Source organism: Chlamydotis macqueenii, chromosome 8 (assembly GCF_036417535.1).
Source record: "Chlamydotis macqueenii isolate bChlMac1 chromosome 8, bChlMac1.mat, whole genome shotgun sequence".
Classification (NCBI taxonomy): domain Eukaryota; kingdom Metazoa; phylum Chordata; class Aves; order Otidiformes; family Otididae; genus Chlamydotis; species Chlamydotis macqueenii.
In genome coordinates, this window is record NC_141563.1 from 13,580,349 (window position 1) to 13,601,176 (window position 20,828).

At 45.2% G+C, this 20,828-nt stretch overlaps 1 protein-coding gene across 1 annotated transcript; it reads left to right on the plus strand.

Moving 5' to 3' along the window:
* The first annotated feature begins 1,213 nt into the window (after positions 1–1,213).
* On the plus strand, positions 1,214–20,719 carry TMCO1 (transmembrane and coiled-coil domains 1). Its single transcript, XM_010127153.2, has 7 exons — positions 1,214–1,369; positions 2,673–2,750; positions 6,227–6,286; positions 10,993–11,039; positions 11,318–11,385; positions 14,926–15,070; positions 20,366–20,719. The coding sequence occupies exons 1-7, from the start codon at positions 1,300–1,302 to the stop codon at positions 20,462–20,464; spliced, it is 567 nt and encodes a 188-aa protein (XP_010125455.1). The 5' UTR covers positions 1,214–1,299; the 3' UTR covers positions 20,465–20,719.
* Positions 20,720–20,828: the final 109 nt, after the last annotated feature.

Sequence of the window (20,828 nt, forward strand, 5' to 3'; positions counted from 1 at the left end):
ATGTTTCCTTGTATGCAAATGTCACCAGGCTCCAGAGGATTTGTTTGCTGTCTAATCTCACACCCTCACTTATTACTCACACTGTCTTCTCTGAACTATGGTTCTGTCACCGTCTTTCTGAACGGACTGTTTAATTTAAAGGTGATGGTGAAGTTTTTTACCTTCCTTATTTTTCACTCAGCTCTGCGCGTATAATCCCATAGTGCATTGCTCTTCACTGAAGGCAAACTCCTCCGTTACGTAAGGACAGGCACAAGCCTGCCCTTCCTTGCCTGCCCTGTTTCCTTTTCTGTATTTCAGCTTTCTAGGTCTCCTTACCCCTTTACAACTCGTGGATTTGGTCCAGGTGTAACCGCCAGAGCCTCAATAAAAGTCAGTTAGTCTCTCTGCTAAATCTTTGCCATTATTTCGCTGTCCTTGTTACTGCTCTTCTTCGTCTCATCCTGTCTGCAAGTATTTCACACATGAAGAGCAACCTAAGATTTCCTTTCCTGCTTCCGGCCCTTTGAATCACTGGATGCAGTACTCTGCTGCTGGCTGTAGGAGAATGGGCCAGCGATGAACACCAGTAAAGGGCAGGCAACAGTATTTGTAAATATTTGATCACAGAAAACACCTTTCACTGCTATGTGCCAACAGGATATTCGTGCCATTGGCAAATGAACCTGGGGCGCAGTTTTAGAAACCAGGAAGGTTGCTCCAAGCCAACCCTTTGGTGACTGCAGTGGGAACATTCAACAAAAGCAAATGCCTTCAGCCTCTTCCCCTGGAAATGGCCTCGGTGCTGCTCTGAGGGAGCCGTGTGTGGCACCGCGGCCTAGCACAACACGGTGAAGCATGATGTGGGGAGCAGGAACCCCACCGTGGGCCACGGGCCCTGTGCAGGGCCTGGGCACCGCCTGGACCAGGCGTGCGGACCTCGGTGGGCGCTCGGGCAGGAGGACGGCCTCCCTCGGCCGCACGGAAGGCGTCTGGTCTCGGCCCTGCTCCTCAAAGAGCGCCGTGCCCGAGCACCCCGCCGCCATGACACCCGCACGCCGCGCTCCCCGACGCCGCTACTGTTTGACAGCCGCCTCGCCTAATCAGAGCAGCGCCTGCTGGCGCTTTCCCCGCCCCTCGCTCTTCCCGCGGCTTCTGCCCCAGCGCCACGTCCATTGGCCGGCGTCGCCTGCCGGAAGCGCGGCGGCTCGCTTCCGGCCGTTGCTAGGCGACGTGGCCCTCTCCGGTAGCTTCCGGGTGGCGGGGTCTGTTTCCGGGAGCGCGGCGGCGTTACCGGGGCAGGGGGGGGTTGGCGGCATCATGAGCACCATGTTCGCTGATACCCTCCTTATCGTCTTCATCTCCGTGTGCACCGCGCTGCTGGCCGAGGGTGAGTGCTGGGGGAAAGGCAGGGCCGGGCCGTGAGGCCGGGGTCAGTTACTCGGGGCCGCCTGAGGCCTGGTGCTCTCAGGCCGGTATGGGCAACCCAGAGGGCAGCAGCGAATAACTCTAGAATTAAGCCGGCCCCTTCTGACCCACGCTATTCTATGATTCTATCTATGAATGGAGCTTGTTTGGCCTAGATGGAGGAAGGCTGTGAGAAGATGGGCTAACAGTTTTCAGTGTGCCTGGAAGAGGACACTGGTGCTCTTCTGTAGCTTTTATGGGAAAGGTGTGAAGAAATCGCCTGAACTTGTAATGGTGGTGACTTAAATTTGTTGTTTGAAAGGGCTTTTAAAATAGTAGGGCCTTCAAATAGGTGCAGTTTTTAAAAGACAGGTTGGATAGATGCCCTTTGGAGTAGCCAGAGTCAGAGGCTTCTCCCTTTTCCTGACGCTGAGCTATATCCCAAAATCTCCTTTGTACCAGAGCTGCAAGACACCATCTTTGGGCATTCAAAAGTAGGGACAGTCCCAGGTGGAATATAATAGTTGCTTTTTAGGAGCCCCAGTGCATTGCATTTGGGGTTAGATAATGTTGTTTTTCACAACACAAAGCCGTGTTGATCTCAGAAGCACCTAGAGGGTTCCCTTCTCTGTATCTGGTGGTCCCTAGGTCTCAGTAGAACGGTTGTCTTGTCAAACCAAAGCCAAAAGAATGATCAAAAGCTTTGCATAGGAGCTTGGATTAAACTGTTCACAAATCACTGGTTCTGCACTTGTAGCACAACTCATTTTGATCATGTTTGAGTGCAAGGAGTTACACTGGAGAATCTCTTGGGGGCTCTTCTAGCCCAGTATCTCTATTTGCCTTTTCAAAATGTACTACTACTACCAGGCAGGTCCTGGTAGGAGTGCAAATTACTCCTTGGGCTTTAATTAGGTCCTATGAAAGTGCAGAACAAAAAGATGTTTATTGCCTTAGTCAGCTCCTGGTTTTAAGGTGAGCAACAGCTGGTAAATAGGAGCATGGAGGAAGTGAATGAGTCCCACAAAACAACAATGCTCAGTGAGATAGCTGGTAACTTCTAAAGATATTTATTTTATAGGCGTCATTACTACAGGGAGCTTGAGAAAAGGATTTGTAGGAAAGTGATGATACAGCTTTATGGTGATTTGTGGTACCTTTAGCTGTGTTATAATGTGGTTTTGTAGACACGATGTGCGTTTTTAGTGTATGTATTTGCTAGCTTATATCCCTGTTATTGCAAGAGGTCTTTACTTCTCTAGTTATTTGCTGAGTATTTATTTCAGGTATAACTTGGGTGCTGGTATACCGAACAGACAAATACAAGAGATTAAAGGCTGAAGTGGAAAAACAGAGCAAGAAATGTAAGTACGCTTCGGACATTAGAGAATGTCTTGCTGCTCCTGTTGCATCCTGCTTTAGCAGATGTTAAATTGAATAGAGTCTGCATACTGAGAGGTTCCTGCTGCCTCTTCTGCTAAGGGAGGGAACTTTATTTGGCTTGAATTTCATAGGAGCCTAACTTTACAAGTTACACAAATCTGTACTGAGAGGACTTATTTCTGTCCTCAATACTTGTCTTTCGCTGGAGGGAAGGTTAGTGCAAAGACCTGTTGCGTTGTCTGAATTGTCCCTCCTTGTAATGGAGGACAGGAGGGAGTAGGAGATCAGTACTGGCATCTTTCTTTCTGAACGTGAGTAGCCAGTTTCTGTATATGTATATTCCTTTAGATACTTGCATTAAGTTCAAAGATTCAGTTTCTGCTTTTCAAGGGCAGTGGAGAATTTGATATCTGTAGTAAGAAAGAATTGGAGTTGAATAACGAATACCGTGAGAGGAAAGCATTATAAAGAGTAAAAGTGATGATTAATGATGGGGGATGAGTAAAGACAAAGTCATGATAGAAAGGGCTGAGCTATCATTCATATCAGATATGAAAATAAATTATGCTAGTGTAAACTGGAAACAAGTAGAATTGATTAGGAAAAAAAGTCCATCCTAGGTTACTTCCATAGAGAGGAGATCAGAGAGGCCTAGGAGGGGTTGAACAAAGGTCAGGGAGGAAGGGAGAAGGGAGCTGAGGGTGAGCAGTCGGAAGCTATGAATCAGATATTAAGAGGAATGGTAAGCAGGAGGGTCTGAGCATGGAGTGTTTCAATGGACCTGTCTGTATCAGAAGCCAAGGAGCAGATGAGAAATTCAACTGACCTTTCAAATTCAGTTGTATGTACCCTACATAAGTTGCAGCAGTAAGAGACAGCACACGACAACTGAGGCCAAACCTGAGCTGATTTTACCCTAAAAATATTTAACTGTGATGTCAGCACTCTTAGTGCATGAGAGAACAACACTATTAAAGTGTGCTCTTGCCAGTCTAGCTTATTCCAGCCTTCCCCTAGGCAAAATAAACTGAAGAGTTGAAGTATAGTCATGCTTGTGTCACAGCTCCTAAATTAGGGGCTTTTGTCATCGCAGCAGTATCAGATGGGGATTGCATCTCTGCCTGCCTCACTTTAATCCCATTTGGCTGACAAAAATGTGTAGGGTAGAATTGGCCCCAGAAGAGCAAGTTAGAGAAGTAGTTGAAACCCAGCTGAAAACTTACTGTTAATACCTACTGCTGTTTGTGCTGTGGAACTCCAAAAGCAGTTAGGACTTAATCTCTGGGATGTAATGATTGCCATAAGAGTTTAATGCTGTTTGTTTTTTATAGCTCACCTGATATCTAGGCTATATCTGTGAAGGGAAAGATGTGAGACTCGTGCATCTCAATTAGTTTCTAACCTCTTTGGTTGATTTCCCCACCCCCAACAAAAAAAAAAAATAAAAGCAAATAAGGAGTCACTAAAAATTCAGCTTTGTTTTTTGTTTCCACCCCCCCCCCGCCCCCACTGTGCTAAGGCCAGCTGGCTGACCTAACGGCTTACAGACAGCTTGCAGAGTAGACCACTTGAGCCACACCTTTCAACTGTTATCTAACACATCTGAAACAGGAAAAAACACATTTGAGATCTTTAAGCTCTCCCATGAGAGTCCTAGCAGTCCTTAGGATTTGCAAAAATAAATGGGCCAAGTAGTGTGCTTGAGCAGGCATTGTTACGCACGGTCCTTAGTTTCATCTCTTCCTGTCCTCTCGCCTCTATTGAGAGGCGCAGCATTGTCTGAGACTGCTCCGGAGATTATAGTAAGCCTTCTGAGACAAATGTAGTGGTAAATTTGCAAGGCTGAAGGCTGTCTGTAGAATTGCCGCTCCTGTCGTGTATATTCCCACAGACAGGCTTGCTAGACTGGCTGACAGTTATTTGTTCTGCTCGAACCATAAGGGAATTAGGGCTGTAGAGTACCTCAGGGCTGGTGTAATGCTCAATGGCACTGTCTAGAGTGAAGCTGGGGTCTGGAGGAGCCCTCTTCTTAGGACTGGGAGCAGTTGGTAGGCCTGAAAAGAGTCAAAGTGTTCTCCACTTGAGTTTAGAGTTGAGGGCAATGTGGTTATGATGGACTGATTGGGATCCTCCAGCTGGATTTGGCATAGGAAAGGTTCTGGAGAGAGCATCCTGTGAGCACTGGGTGTGCTGTGTCATCTGGCACCTCTCTCCAGCATTCCCTCTGAGCAGACTTCCCTGTTTTTTCCCCTTGTGCTAGCCTGCCCATCAGAGATATGCTTGTTTTTTGGAAAAACAATTGTATCTTCCTACATTACTGCCAAAGAGGTGATGTTTAGGTATCTTGTCTGGGCTAGTGTGGTTTTCTCAGCAATAGTGACTGCCTTGCGTATCGCAGGAATTTCGGAAGGCAGCACTAGAAACCCTTGTGTGACCTGGAAGGCTGGCTGTCTTTATTTCACCCGTGCTTTGAAACCAAGGCTAGAAGATCTGTGCTGAGCTAGTACTTTGTATGGGAGAAGAGTCCTAATGCTCAGGTCTCTAAGCTGATTCTGTGAGCTAAGAAGGAGCCAAGCCTGTTCATTGGTAGAGTAGATATGGTACAGATACGTAGAGCGTAGAGTGAAAAAGGGCTGCTCTCTATTGTTAGACCATAGCCATGCTTTATCATCCTCATTTCTTGTAGTACTCTTATTATAGTTTATAAATTAAAATATCTCTTACTTCCTGGATAGCTCTTCTTGCTGTCAGTAGAGGAGCATTTGCAGATGAGCAGCCCATTTGCTGTTTTAGAAGTTCACTATGCTGCCTTTCTGTTAGCCTTTTTTTTTTTTTCTTTCTTCTGCAGTGATAGTTGTTTGTAGGTTCCTGGTGAGTGTCTGATTTAGGGTTTCAGTAACTTTGAGCTTAGGCTTCTGCTTTAAAATATTGGAAATGCTTCAGTACTAATTAACTGAAGAATGGTGAAGCTGTGGCCGACTGCTTGGACAGCATTTCCCCTCGGAATGCCTGCCTGTGAAGAAGGGATGTACGAGAACACAGGCTTTCCTGTATTCTGCTTCCCACTGCAGATAATCGGGAGCAGAGCTTGCCACAAAGCTCTTTTCATTACACTTGCTGAATCAAAAGTACTGTCTAGTACTAGTGACAAATCAGCAAGGATCATTTGAGCCAAAATTGTCCCCAGACTGCTCAGTTAACAATGTAATGGGCTCTTGACAGAGCTTAAAATTAACCCTTTAAGTATTCCTATATGTCATCCATGGTTTTTAATTTTATTTTGAAGTGTTTTGTGGGGTCACCCTTGGTGGTTTGTAACTTGTTGAGTCTGAATATGTTCTTAGTTAAACCTGGCTTCCCTTTGTGCCTCTGTTTTCTAAAGGAATAAAATGTTTTGTTTGGTATGTGGAAAAGCCCTATGCAGGAATGATGGAATATCTTTCTTTTCACTTGACAGTGGAAAAGAAGAAGGAAACGATAACTGAATCAGCAGGCCGTCAGCAGAAAAAGAAAATAGGTAAGACTGGCAGGGGAGTGCAGTGCCCCAAGAATGGGGGAAAGGTGAGAAGCTTATAGAAGTGATTAGCCTTTCCTTCCTTTCAAAAGCACTTATTTAAAGTGGCACTGGAGCTGACTCTTGGCCTGGTGGCTGAAATATTACCACTTCTGCCTTACTTTCGCAAGGCAGGAGGCATCTAGCCTCGTGATGGTTTTGCTCAAATGCAGAGAAGGGCAGCATCACTGAGAGGAGCAGCACTTCTTGTTGAACTGGTTGCCTTTCTCTGACTTGAGCCTGTATGTTATATAGCCATACGACTGTGGGGTTGTGATTTTGGGATCTTTCTTTTTTTTTTCATTTGAACACTTCAGAGCTGACAGTGTTTGCATGTTAACTGTAACTGCGCTTAGATTTATTTCAAGTTTGATGAATTAGTTTTGCTCAAATTTTAGTGTTTTATTTCTCCATTCTTTGTCAATAAGCTTAAGTCTTTCTGGGTAAAGGTAAAAGTACTGAACTCTGCAAGAACAACATGGTAGATGTTTAATGGACATGAGCTTTAGAAAGTTCTGTTATCTGCAGGACTCTAAAGTAAAACGTGCAGCAAAGCTCAGTTAAATTATTACAGAAATTGTGGCAGGAACACTTCTGAGAGCTCCTGGGAGTTGGTTTCCTCATTCCTCTGTAACACCAGGTAGCTGGATTAGTCATTTGATCTGTACAAAGCTTGGGAATAATTATAAACATATCTTCAAACGGTTCTTCCTAGGTATAAAACCTGTTATCGTTAGACACTTGAAGGGACAGGAGCCAAAGTTCTTCCTCTTGGGCATTTTCAGTTCTTAATCTTTAATAATCCATGCATGGCACCAGTACTGCTTGGTAGATAAGGCAACTTTGTAATGTTATGTGCTGTTGTTCCATATGGTCACTTTTGAACGTGTGGCAATGACTTTTTTGCCGGGCACCATCCAAGCTACGTTCCTAGCAGAGAGTATTTTACTTGTGCTTGGGCTAAACTAATAAACAGTAGAATCTGAGGAATTCAGATGCTCCACCAATTTTTTTATACACTGAAATAATCTTGTTTTGCAAATGAAAAACAAAGCACAAAGGGGCCATGAACAGAACTTAGGAAATGACCACTGATTTTGTTTGCAGTCATGCTAGCTGGCCAAGCCTAAGATCATAGAACCATAAAACAGTTTGGGTTGGAAGGGACCTTTAAAGATCATCTAGTCCAACCCCCCTGGAAGGAGCAGAGACATCTCCGACCAGATGAGGTTGCTCAGAGCCCCATCCAACCCGTCCTTGAATGTTTCCAGGGATGGGGCATCCACCACCTCTCTAGGCAACCTTTGCCAGTGTTCCACCACCCTCAGTGTAAAAATTTTTTCCTTATATCCAGTCTGAATCTACCTCCCTCTATTTTAAAACCATTACCTCTCATCCTATCACAACAGGCCCTGCTAAAAAGCTTCTCCCCATCTTTCCTGTAGGCCCCCTTTAGGTACTGGAAGGCCACTTTAAGGTCTCCCAAGAGCCTTCACTTTTCCAGGCTGAACTACTCCAGCTCTCTCAGCCTGTCCTCATAGGAGAGGTGCTCCAGCCCTCTGATAATCTTTGTGGCCCCTCCTCTGGACTTGCTCCAATAGACTCATGTCCTTCTTATACTGGGGGCTCCAGAGCTGGATGCAGTACTCCAGGTGGGGTCTTACGAGAGCTGAGTAGAGGGGCAGAATCTCCTCCCTGGACCTGCTGGCCACATTCCTCTTGATGCAGCCCAGGATGTGGTTGGATTTCTGGGCTGCAAGTGTGCACTGTTGTCTCATGTTGAGCTTCCTGTCCACCAGCACTCCCAAGTCCTCCTCAGGGCTGGTCTTGATCCATTCCCCGCCCAGCCTGTATTTGTGCCTGGGATTGCCCTGACCCATGTGCAGGACCTTGCACTTGGCCTGGTTGAACTTCATGAGGTTTGCAGGGCCCACCTCTCTGGCCTCTCAAGGTCCCTCTGGATGGCATCCCTTATCTCCAGTGTGTCGACTGTGAAACACAGCTTGGTGTCGTTGGCGAACTTGCTGATAGTGCTCTCTATCCCACTGCCCTGTCGCCGACAAAGATGTTGAACAGGGCTGGTCCCAATACCCATCCCCAAGGAACGCCACTTGTCACTGGTCTCCACCTGGACTTGGAGCTGTTGACCACAACTCTTTGAGCGTGGCCATCCAGCCAATTCCTTCTCAACCGAGTGGTCTGTCCGTTCCGTCAAATCCATGTCTCTCCAGTTTAGAGACAAGGGTGTTGTGCAGGGCAGTGTCAAATGCGTTGCTCAAGTCCAGGTAGGTGACATCAGTTGCTTGTCCCTTGTCCACAGCATAGAAGGCCACCACGTTGGATACTGAGATTGATTTTATTGCAAGTGCTGCATAACTTCAGTGTCTCTTATTTTCAGGAGAAGCTGGATTTATAGTGTTTCTGAAAAATCAGTCCCTAAATGTCGAGTTGGACATCCACAAAATAACTCTCATCTGTTAACTGCTTTTGAAATCTCTGATCCCAGTAACTTACTGGATGTCAAATTATTCTGTGAATTGTGGCGTTGTTGTAACAGCAAATTTACTTGTGCTGGAGTTCCTTTAAATTCTACCATAGTTTAAACAAACAAAAAAAAAAGACTTTAGAGATAAGCCACAGCCACAGTACACATCTGCCTCAGTTGCCATCTGTTTTGTGCACAGAATAAAGCAGGAGGTGTGTGTATGGTATTACTAGGTTACGTAAGGGATGAATCATGCGTATGCACTAGGAGGTAGGGTGAAAGTTGCACGGAAAGGCTTAATTTGGTGTTTCCTACTTAAAAATAAAAAGTTTGATAAGTGTCAAGTGAACCAACTTCAGCCTCATTGTGTCTAAATCACCTTTCACACTGCTGGAAGAGGACGCCTTTAACATCATGATGCAGCCTTCTGTCATTTCAGCTTGAGAAGTGTGTTTATTAGCTTAAACTTTGCTACTGCTTTCTGCATCCATGTGCCCCTAGAAGAAAAGACAGTGACGCTTCCAGGGGTCCATGTAAGTCCTGAGTAGACAGTAAAACAAAACAAAAAAGTCCTAACAAACAAAACAAAACAAAACCCACTAATGCTGGCATGTAAGATCATTCCTGTATGCCTATATCCTCATGGTTTGTGTTTCAATGAGCAGAATAATAAGATTTTGGATTCCAGGGTGCTGCTTGTTGATCCAGTCCTCTTTCTCTGTGCCTCTACCCAGCTGTATAGCAAAGTACTTAAGGGCTGCTTACATCTAACTTGGGTAGGAATAGACCATTTATGTAAGGTGGTAGGCACCCCAAGCCTGTTTGTTTCGAATTTGTAGAAATGGGTGAGAAACAGGTCAGGTATATTGGGGGATCAGGGCTGTATTCTTTATTCCTCTGTAACCTTTAGCCCATCTAAATAGATGGTTAGTTACGTAGCAGAGGGGAAAAAACAAGTATTTTTGCCAAATGTGATTCCTAAAGAGCTGGCCTGTGCTTGCTGAAATGTCCCAGAACAAAACTCTTCACCTGGGTCAGGAAGCAGGTGTCTTGAAAGTTCCTGCCAGAGTGGATGGTTTGTAGTTAGGAGCAATTGAAAATAGCAGTGAAGATTCTAAGAAATTGCATAGGGATGTTGCTGTTGCTTTTCATGATGCTTACTGCGAGTCCCTGTATTTAGGAGAGGCTGGAAAGATAACTGTTGAGCTTCTGTGCCATGGGCCTCTTGTACTGAAACTTCAGCAGGGATCCATTGGACAACGTGCGTGCTGGATAGCCCTTGAAAGTCCTTCTGCATCCCCCCTCTCTTCATCTAGACTGTTTTTTAGGTATTTCTTTATCATTTGCATCCTTACTTCAGCTAGGTGTTGCTTCCAAGCCCTGGCTGCTCCTCAAGATCCTCAGTCTGAGAGGAGCACAGTGGACAAGGGCCGATGCAGACGTGGGAGAAGAAAGGTGCCAAGTGCTGGATAATGCTCAAGGCCAGAGCAGCCCTCCAATGGGGGACATGCAAAATGCCCTCTCAGAAAACTGGGCATCTTTGGAGTTTGTGGTGACTATAGGACCGACTAAATTTCCAAAGCAGTATTTTCAAGTATTCTCTGCAAAATGTAGTAATACACGCGTTACTGAAATTCATGTAGAAAATATCTTCCCTCTTTGAAGAATCTTTTAGGTGTGACAAGGGTCCAAAATTTGTTACTAAGACCAGCAGGATGTTAGCCTTGCTGAAGTGCAGCTCCTCTGACACCTCCAAAATGAAATCCTTACTTGCATAATGTGTTTGTGATGGTGAGCCTGGTGTGCAGCAAATTGAGACTGCTCTCTTTCGGAAGTGTGATGTAGAGGCACTGTCTCTGTTTTCTGGCAACATTGTTCACGCTACTGTGTGAGTTAGTTGAGTTAGCAAATTTGACATTCTGTGCATTTCTTCCAAAAGTGCTGAATGATGAATTCTAGCCTCCTCCTCTTTTGTGCCTGCTTTGCTGCATGTTGCTGTGGTGGAGCAGTGGTTGGCTATGTACAGTTTTTCACTTTATATTGTCTGGCATAGAGAGCTGGAGTTGGTTTTGGAAGTGTTATTTGTTTGGAGAGCCAAGAAGGTTAAGTCTTCCTGGAAATGGAAACACTCTAGTTTCTAGGTTGTTGTAACTGATTATAACTGTTTTTGTTTTTGTCTTTCCAGAGAGACAAGAAGAGAAACTGAAGAATAACAACAGGGACTTGTCAATGGTAAGAAAATTAAAGCCAGTTCCCAACTGCTGAAGATTTCAATCAGCTTTCCAACAGAAAGACTTTGTCTCATCTCACATCAGTGGTCCACTCTGTGGCTGCTTTTGTACCCAGCTGTTGACCCAACTTCTCTTTGGGAGTTCTCCAATTGCTTTTACAATCCCTCTGGCCTTCTGGATTCCAGTGAAGCTGTACAAAGGCTATTCTTAAGGGTGTGAGCCTGTAATCCCTCAATGTAGGCCTGTTATTTTGATTATCTCCGACCTTTCTGCTTGCAGGTTCGGATGAAATCCATGTTTGCCATTGGCTTCTGCTTCACTGCCTTGATGGGAATGTTTAACTCCATGTAAGTGTCAATTTTCTGGATTTTTCTTAAATTTTCATGGTGAATATATTTTCCACCTTCCCTCTATCACCTGAAGTGTTACAGTGACAGAATCCATCCAAGAACCATAACTAATCTGTATAAAATGGATCAGTATTTCATATGAAGATGTGGTTGTTTGGCCCACCACACACATGTTCTGCTTGAGAGGGAACACTGAATGCGGTCAAACTGAACAAATTGCATTCCATCTAGACACAATTCTAACATCCTTTCTACTTGGGAACATCTTGCTAAGGGCAAGCTTGGTAGATGCCAGGCAAGCAGCTACAGTCTTAAGCTTCTTTGGCTTTGCTATAATAGTGTGAGCAAAGAACGCTCTCGCAAGCAAAACTGTGTCAGCTCCCTTGCCCTTAGAAATGAGCTGTAATTGCAGAGTTCTTTGTTGTCCTACTTAAGGTGATCAGAGCCGAGATACTAACAGGCCTAGGCATAGGCTCTAATCTTCCTTTGCTTTAAAAGTGACTTGGGGTAGGTCTGGTTTTAAAAAAAAACAAAGACAAAAAAAGCCAAAACTGATTTCTGTGGTTATAGACAGCTTTGTTTCGGGTGTGCAAAACTGAAAGTCTGTGCTCGACTTTTAAAACTTGATTCAGTCTTGAAATTTGGACTTCCCATTGGCTGTTAAATCTGAAGGTGATACGAATATGGTTAGTATAGCCTTTGGGAGGCTGGTTAATATCTGGGCAGTATACTTGTCCTGCAAACAGGAATTTACGTTCTTGGGCACCAAAACCTTTGGCCTCTGTGCTGGCAGTCTCCAGGATACAGTCAATTGTTATTTTACTGCAGGTCTGTGGGCGGATAAATTGTGAACGGGGTAGCGTAATAACAGCTGTGTGGACTCTATTTCTTCAGCTTAGTGAGACTTCTGCTTCTAGCATTCTCTAGAATGCTGGGAAACTGAGCAGAGGCACTAAAGGACTTTAAAATTTGGGTACAGTCTTGAGTCACTGATGTCTCATTTCACTGCGGCCCTGAGCAGGGATGGAGGTGCGTTGTCAGTCGTGCCCAGCAGTGTAGCATCTGTGGAGGATTAATAGTGCTGCGCCTGAGGCATTCAGGTGCTTGCCTAGCTATTTGGGTGCAGTACAAACACCACCTCTGCCCCTGAAACAAAGTAAATAAACTCACCCTACTGTCCCCTCTTTCCTAGAGTGGGAAGAAGGAGTTCGGAGTATGCTACCACTGACAAGTGTTACAGAACTATAAGTTCATGAAGAGCTTGAGGAAGGAATTAATTTTGGTTAAATCTCGTATGACTCCTCCTTCCATAGATATTAACCTAAAAAAAAAAAAATCAGTTACTGGTTTCTTGTCCTTTCAGACCACCAAGTATACTTGTCTTGTTCCTCTTTTGAGGATTCCTGCCTGCAGAGACCATGCTAAAAGTCACAGAGTTGATGTGAAGTTTTTGGGTATATCTTGCCTTTAACTGTCTCTTTAGAGGGCACTTGAACAGCAGGAGTATCCAGAGAGCTCACTGTTTGAATTGAAATAGCTTCCTTGCTAATAGCTGAGGCTATTGAATGAAAATCTAAAGATTTGGCTGTCTTGCCTTTGGGGCGAGATAGTTAAATTTTTGCTCCCGGTCTCCATACAAGGTAGCTAGTGCATTTGTATCTGAATGGCAGCTTTGGTGGGTTGTACTTCCACTGTTTGAAGCTGATAGAAGGGTTTGATGGAGCTGGTTCTTGCTTGTGTAACGTCATTCTCTTGATGAATCATAAAAAGCAGCTGCTTGTCTCAGGAGGAGAGTACTTCAGTTAGGAATTCAGGAGGCTCTTACGCTCTCTCTGAGAAGCTGCTACTGCCAGGTCATTCACGGAGGTGCGGTAGGTGTGGTATGAGAAGGAAGAAAAGGGTGACTGACACCTGCAATGGCTGTAGCCTCATTTGCTTGCCTTTCCTGTTCTTGAATGAGTTAATTGCTCTGGGGGACAAAAGGAGCAGGAATTGCATGGAAGTAGCATGATGTGCTGCCCTTTGGAAAGTACTATGCAGACGCTGCTGATCTGTGGCTGGGCACCTCACCTTTGCCAAGTGCCAGCTTAACCAAAATGGAATTGACTCTGATGACTGGCTCTCTTCCTCTGAGTGTCAGTAGTAATCGGGCAGCAGGGTGGAGCATGCTGGAAGGATACGGAAGTGTCAAGAAGGCTGGTTGAAACCCAAAGAGCAGAATGCTGTGCTGAGGATGAACAGCTGAATGACTGTTCTGGCTTAAAAAGTACAGTAGGGCAGCGAGATCTGTAGTGGTGGTGGCCTCTAAACAGATGAGATTTCTCCTGGTAGAGAAACTAGCTTCTGTATGACTCAATTTTCTCTTGTCAGAAACTTCAGTGCAATCAGTTCTCAGTCTTACCCTTGAGTTTTGCATTTCAGTACCCCTTCATGAGAACAGTGAAAACCTGCTGGAATTAAAAGGAGGTACCTCGGGGTGCTACTGCTGAAGTACTTGTCATTCTCACAGCAGGAATAACGCAGAATTTTAAGCCACTGGGGGATGTTACAGGGAGATAAACATCCGTTCCTAGTTCTTTTGCCAAACGGCCTGTGAGATGTAAACAAAGTTGGCGTATGTTTGAGCTGTAGCTGTGTGAATGCATCTCCACAGGAAAGAACGCTCATTTAGGATCTCTTGAAACAAGAAACACCTGTTAGAAAATCAGTGCATGCAGAGAAAATAACATCCAAATATGCACATGCTGATGAGGCATCATACACGCTTACTTCAAAAGATTGGGTCGACTGTCTGGGTTGGGAGAAATCTTTGCAGACTGGCCAGAATTCACACTCTGCCTGATGCCCTGGAATGTGGACCTGGACGAGTTCCAGGAGCAGGACAGGCTTCTTGGAATACATGGTATCATCCTGCCTCTGCACTGCCTTCATCTTCAGAGCTAATGCACGGAAGACTGTTGGTGTTGAAAAGCATTCTGTTGATGGCTCTCCTGTGCATCCTTCTTGTGCTGAGTATAGCTGCTCTAGAAAAGGAAAAGGCGTCTTTGGTTCATGCTCTGCTTAAGAAATGCTCTTTTGTTTAAAGCAAAGAGTCCATCTTCTTGCAGCAACTGTAATACAGCAGGGTGTTAGTCGTCCATCTTTTATACAAGTGCTTTGTTCTGGGCAGTGATCTGCGAAATTTGACTTTTAAATAAAATGCAGGAGTAAACTGCAAAACACCGACCAAGATTTTTATGAAACAGCACATTGTCCAGCTGGTCACTTAAATCACTATAAAACACTGACTGTGGCAAAACTGTTCTAGACGGAAGCCTACTTACCCTGTGGATGATTCGGTGTGGAGGGCTTTGTGAGAAAGGCGTATTTAGCCTCCTTCGTGTAGGGTACTCAGGTGGGCTGGAGAAGGCAGCATGGCTTTTTAGTCTTCCACGTGGTCTTATGTGCTCTGGTGGACTGTTGAAGACGCTCACTTGTTCTTTCTACAGCCAAAGGCTCTTACTGTCCCCAGTTGTGATCCAGTACTCTCTTTTCCAGATTCGATGGCCGAGTGGTGGCAAAGCTTCCCTTTATCCCCCTCTCCTACATCCAAGGTCTCTCCCACCGCAACCTTCTGGGTGAGGATTACACCGACTGCTCATTCATCTTCCTCTACATTCTCTGCACAATGTCTATCAGACAGGTGAGTACATTGCTCTGTCTCTTGCATGCCTGGAGCAGGGAAAGCACATCTCCATCCATAAAGAGGAGTTACAATCTTTGATCTGTTTGTGATTTCTGTGTTTGCCTTAATTCCTGTGCTTCATATTCAAAACAATTCAAAGGCTGGCATCATAAAAACAGCTCCTCTTCTGGACCAATGTGGAAGACTTGACTGGAGATGTGCACCAGGGTACCTGGAGAGAGTTGGCAGAAATGGGGCCCTTCTGTGTGTGTATCTGTCTGATAACTTTGTGGATTGCAGTACCAATAGACTATCTCCATCAGAAGCCAATCTAAGTACTACTGCTTAGTAATTTTGACCTTTACAGTAATATGAGAAGAGAGAAGCGTAGCATCTTCAGAGGAAACTTTATTGGTGGCCTGAGATTCTATAAAGGTTCGATCGGTCCACAGATTTGCTAGAAAAGTGAGGAAAGAGTTAAACCTGTTCTTTTGGGTTTGTCCTTCCTGTTTTTGCTGACTCCCTGATTTTTTTTTTCAGAGTCTTAAGAACTTTATTTTTGGTGTCAAGTCTCTCCCAGCATTAGGGACGTGACACAGATTTGGTGTAATAAGCCAAGAGTAGGTTACACACAGCTTCCCAGCAAAGCTAGTTAGTCCCATCTTTTGAAAAGAGAAGCATTGGTGAGGATAAGGGAAGCGCCTGTTCAGGAAGGTTCATCAGCAGAATGAGTGGTGAGAACAAGTGGGCCTTCTCACTGCAACCAGAAGTCTGCTTTGTTTGCCGTATTTCCCCAGAGACTGCTGAGTCTGTTAATAGGCTCTGGGGGCTGGATGAATGCTGGTGCAACTATCTGCAAATTATCCGCTCTTCTGTGTTTATATTTCCTTTTTCTTTGATTTACTTCCTGAATTCTTGCTGCTTTTCTCCTTGACCAACTTGTTGCTTTTCCTCAGGGGGTGCCAAGGGACTTAGAAAGACTTAACACACCACTTCCCTTTACTGATCTGCTTTATGCCAGCTGCCCTCAGAAGTTTGGATGAGCTTGATGAAGCGGCTTAATAATAGAGAGTTCCTTTAGTCGCAAAGTGCATGCTAGTGAATCGAATTCTCCACAGCCCTCTGTATTGGGCTCTTGTGTCAAAATGGATGTGTGTCTGGTCCTATGCAGAAGCAGATAATAAATTGTAGAATAATTTATGTTGAAAGAGTCACCTAGAGGTCATCTGGCCCACTGCTCACTGCAAGCAGGGCCAGCTTCAGAGTTCCAAAGGCCAGGGGGTTACTCATTCTGTTTGCTGCAAGACAAATCTTGTTTCACTTCCCAGTAACTGGAGCAGTGTTTGCTGCTTTGAAATAAATGAGACCTTTTTAGCTCTTAGAATAATCTTCCTAAATTCCTGGGATGCTGTAGTCTGATACTGTTCCTTCAGGCAGTCTTGTCTGGTGCTGCTCTGTTACTCACCTGTTGCATGGAAAGTACCTTCTTTCCAATGTTGCAGATTATTACTTGAAATTAAATAGCACCATCATCAAGATTTTTCTGCACCCATTGGGCTGATTGGGGAACTCCCTTGCTGAAAAAATCCCCCATGGATTTTTTTTTTTTGTCCAAAAATATAATTCCTGTGGTTAGTTCTAGTCCTGGGCATTTCCTGATGTTTTCCTGTTGTCAAAGCAGAAACTGAGTAATGGTCTGGTCTGGTGCTGGGCAGAAATGCTGAGCTGTTTGCAGTTGGTTGAGCTTTCAAGAAAAATTCTGGAAAAAAAATTGCCGTTGTTCTTGAGAGTTCATGCTGATGGCCCTGTGGAGGACGTAAGTTACTATCTTGCTCTGGAGAAGGGAGTTTTTCCTCTGAAGTGTTAGATTGCAGTCTTCATAGAGCTGCTTTATCTACCTGAGTATGGTTAAGTATACTTGCCGTTCTCCAGCTGTCAGGCAGCTCAGTTTCTTCCTCCTTGCTACACGGAGGGAAGGGCAGAGACCAGCTACATTAGATTGTGCAAAAGCTAGGAACTGAAGCTGTGATTGCTGGCGTCTGGCTCTTGGCTTTATTACTGGTTGAAGGAGCTTAAGTGATAACAATGTTGGGAAGAGGACTTTGAAAGGCTGTGAGAGGCCAGGGAAGAGGGGAAGAAAGTAAGGGCTTAAAATGTTGCCAAAGACTTGCTTTCTGTGCTTTCAATGACCTTGGAGGTGAAAGTTTTGTTACCCTTTGTGTTCCACTGTGTGCAAAAGGAGAAATCTTGCCAGATCAGCTTGGAAACAGCTGTTAGCCTAAATGAGGAGAATTGATGCAGGAGTTAGTGTCTGGTTTGATGCTGCTCACAAAAGAGGAGAAAGAGTGGAGGTGTAACAAAGGTCAGGGAACAGGTTGTGAACAAACCAAGACCATACATCCCTCAGCTTTCCCTTAAATCCTGGAGCTGCCTGTGAAGGGATCAAAGGGAGGGAAGAGAGATGTCCCTGTGGAGCTCAGAAGCAGAGGAACTCTTGTGTGTGTGTGAAAAAAGAGTGACCTGGAGGGAAATGCAGGGGAGTACGTGAGGGTGGGGAGACTAACAAGACAGTGATTAAACTGACATTAGTGGGATGGGCAGTAGCAGCATCAGGCAGTCTCTTCATGCAGTCCTCAGGCATGTGGGGGTGATAAACTCTTTAAACACAGACTGGGAAGCTTGCTGCCTGTGACCTAGCCAGCATCTCCCAAAATAGTCAACTCTCAGTGAGTAACTTCCTTTGCGCTGTTCCCAGCTCTCCCTGGCACGTAAATCCTGTCCCCTAGTTCCTCCTGCCTTCCTGTTTGGAGAGAGGAGGGTTGCTAGGAGAGGCCTTCCTAGGGTCCTTGAGCTGTTGGGTTTCAGCTGTGAAAGTCTGCTACTGGGCTGGGCGGGAGGCGTAATGTCAGGGTTACATCCTCTGTCCCCACTCCTGTTTCTGAGCTCCCAGCCTTCACCTGTGCTGTTTGTGGAGAGGAATATGCTGCTGTTCCTCAGGAATTTGCTGGTCTTCATTTCCTTTTCACGCATGCCTGAACTTTAGATTAGGCTGCTTCTCTCTGAAATGTGTTCCCAGCAATTATCCCTATTGCCAGGAGCACACTTTCCCACACAGCCTGATCTTGGGGCAGGGAGCCACTTGCTGCCTTATCTTTGAGGCCTCTTCTGGGTTTGAAGACAAAAACAGAAGTAGCTTCTGTCCTTCCTACAGTTACCTGAGGAGAGTTCAGAAGAGCTCAAGTGAGGAATTTGGATCCTTAAGTCTTAGTCTTCCCTCCCTGTTCCTGAAGGTGATGGTCTTGTTTGCATTGGAAGTAGACTCTGCAGGCTTCCTCGTGCAATGTGGTACACAGCAGACAGGACAGGTTTCTGCTGGCCCTTGCCCCGGCCCTGGTGTTTGCAGCTGTGTAGACTTCGGGATTGCTGTCCAGCAAAACTTGCTTTGCAGCTAGTGCAGGAGGCTAGCTGGCTTCCACAGCAAGGAGGACATTTCTATGGCAGGGTAATGCTGGAGAGCAACTGTGGTATTGCATCCACATACAGACAAGCTGCTATCGCTCTTCCTCTTGGAACTGTTCAAGCAGATGGAGTAAACTTTAGAACCACAGTTCTCCTCTTTCTTTATCCTTAAAGGAACAGGGAGGAGGCAGTGCACACGTCTTTGCTTCCATGGGTGCTCTGCTAGGATCTCTGCTGTGCTTCACGGACGAGCCAGTAGGAACCTAGTGGGATCCCGGTCCAGCCTGCTGCTAACTCTGCAGCACCCTCTGGTGTTGCTGAGTCTGTCCATTAGCTCCTTCTGTTTTCTCCCTTCTGTCTGTTTCTTGACTAAGGAAGCTCTGAGAAGAGGAGCCACACGAAGGAGTCTCCCAGAGGGAATGCTCTCATAAATTCAGTTGCTGAATATCAGCCACTGTCTGATTTGTGTAGGCCATGGACTAGAACTGGTGTAATTCCTTTTCAAGTGTTCCCCTCCTTTGCTTTCATGCTTGTGTGTGGGCTGAAACCTTCCCTTCCATAGTTTCCACTGGAATGATTCCTGACTTTTTTTTTTTTTTTTTTAATGTAGCTACTCTGGAATTATGAAGCTCTGTTTGCCTTTTTCTTTTTGTTTGTTCTCCTTCCCTGATCAAAAAGTTCAAGAACTCTATGACCTTGCTATCTGACCTATCCTGACAGTTATTTTGGAGAGGACATTCGGGTTTGAAGAGAATCCTCCTTCCTCCTTTTGTTATCTCGATTGCTAGGACTCAGCTGGTGACAGGAGGAGGAGGATGCAGTTGTTTTCTTCTCTTCCTCGCATCAGATGCCCCTGTTTTGCCAGCCCTGCATGAGCAGCATCTTGAGCTGTAGTTATTTACAGTGAAGGATGAATCTGAAAGAACTGGTAGCAAATTGTAGCTGCACTGTTGCAAAATTTAACAGGAATTCCACAAAAATCAAGGAAAACACAAAACTTTCAATATTCTACTGTGAGATTTTTAGCTAATGCCTGGCTCTGCTACTTAATTCTTTCCTTGTTTGTTGTTTTCCACTGAAACACTCTGCTCAGATGCAGATGAGGTCATCGCAATAGTCAGTTTTTGAGTTTTGCTACGTATGTCCTGTTATACTGAGTGTCTCCACCAAACCATTGTTCTGTCTGCATCACTAGCATTCATGTTAATTCTGTGCCTAAGCTCCTGACTTGAACTTGGCACACACTCTGGTTGCCATGTTGCTGACCCAAATTCTGTCTGCATTAGGAGGGAGCCTTCTTTGCCAGCTTGCAGACCCTCAGGCTCTGATGGCTGCCAGCAACAGAGCTTTCTGGAACTTGTGAAAACTGAAGGCTGCTTTGGTTCTGCCTGTGAGCAGATGTTAGGAACCTGCTCCTGTGTCTGCACTGCTGTTAAATTGCAAAGATAACTATTATAGCTTGATTTTAAACAAACCTGTGTGCAAAGACATTAATGAGGTGACTGACTGTATGGTGTGTAGCTGGAGGTGCAAAAAGAACCCTCAGCCAAAATGTAGATTTAGTGATTGGAAGGCTTTTGCTGAGGTGGGGGAGAGTGGCCCAGCTCTAACTGTAGCCATTGTGGATGGTTGTCTGGCTCTATGCTAAGCTTTTGACAATGTATAGGGGTAAACGTCCAATATATAGTAGCCAGACTGGTAAGGCTATGTGGGTGAGAACCTGAATCTGTTGAAACTGTTGGGAAGGTTGTACTTGTACGCAGAGTTGGGATTTCTTCTTCTTTTGGTGTCTCCCTCGTCATGGTCTGATACTATCCTGCTCTTCTGTTCTTTTTTTTTTTTTTTTTTTTGCAGAACATCCAGAAGATGCTCGGTCTTGCTCCTTCCCGGGCTGCCACCAAGCAAGCGGGGGGCTTCCTTGGCCCACCACCCCAGGCAGGGAAGTTCTCCTAAAGCACAGTTACAGCCTTCACTGAAGGTCTGACCAGTGCACAAGACTGCCTTTTGGAGGTAACCAGATGGGATTCTGCACCAGGCCTCATGTGTCCAAAACCAGCCTATGCAGTATTGGCTGCAGTCTTGGAAACATCTTCCGTATGGAGTATTCTGCCAGCAGATGTTTGCTCATCAAACCAAGAAAGTTCTCAGATGATAACTTGACCTTTTATTTCTGGTGTTTCTGAGAAATAAATGGCATGGGCATGTTGATTTAGATGTCTCTTAATTGTGCTGTAGGACACGTAGAAAATGCCTTGATGTAGTGCAGTTGGTTTAGTCTACGGCATGGAAATCAACTCAGGTAGGGAAAGTAAGATCT

Bases quoted from the DNA above. Each gene is read 5' to 3' on its own strand.
- TMCO1 (XM_010127153.2), top strand. From the start codon at position 1,300: ATGAGCACCATGTTCGCTGATACCCTCCTTATCGTCTTCATCTCCGTG. The intron at 1,370-2,672 runs GTGAGTGCTGGG...TATTTATTTCAG, and splicing joins CACCGCGCTGCTGGCCGAGG to GTATAACTTGGGTGCTGGTA. The intron at 2,751-6,226 runs GTAAGTACGCTT...TTCACTTGACAG, and splicing joins GGAAAAACAGAGCAAGAAAT to TGGAAAAGAAGAAGGAAACG.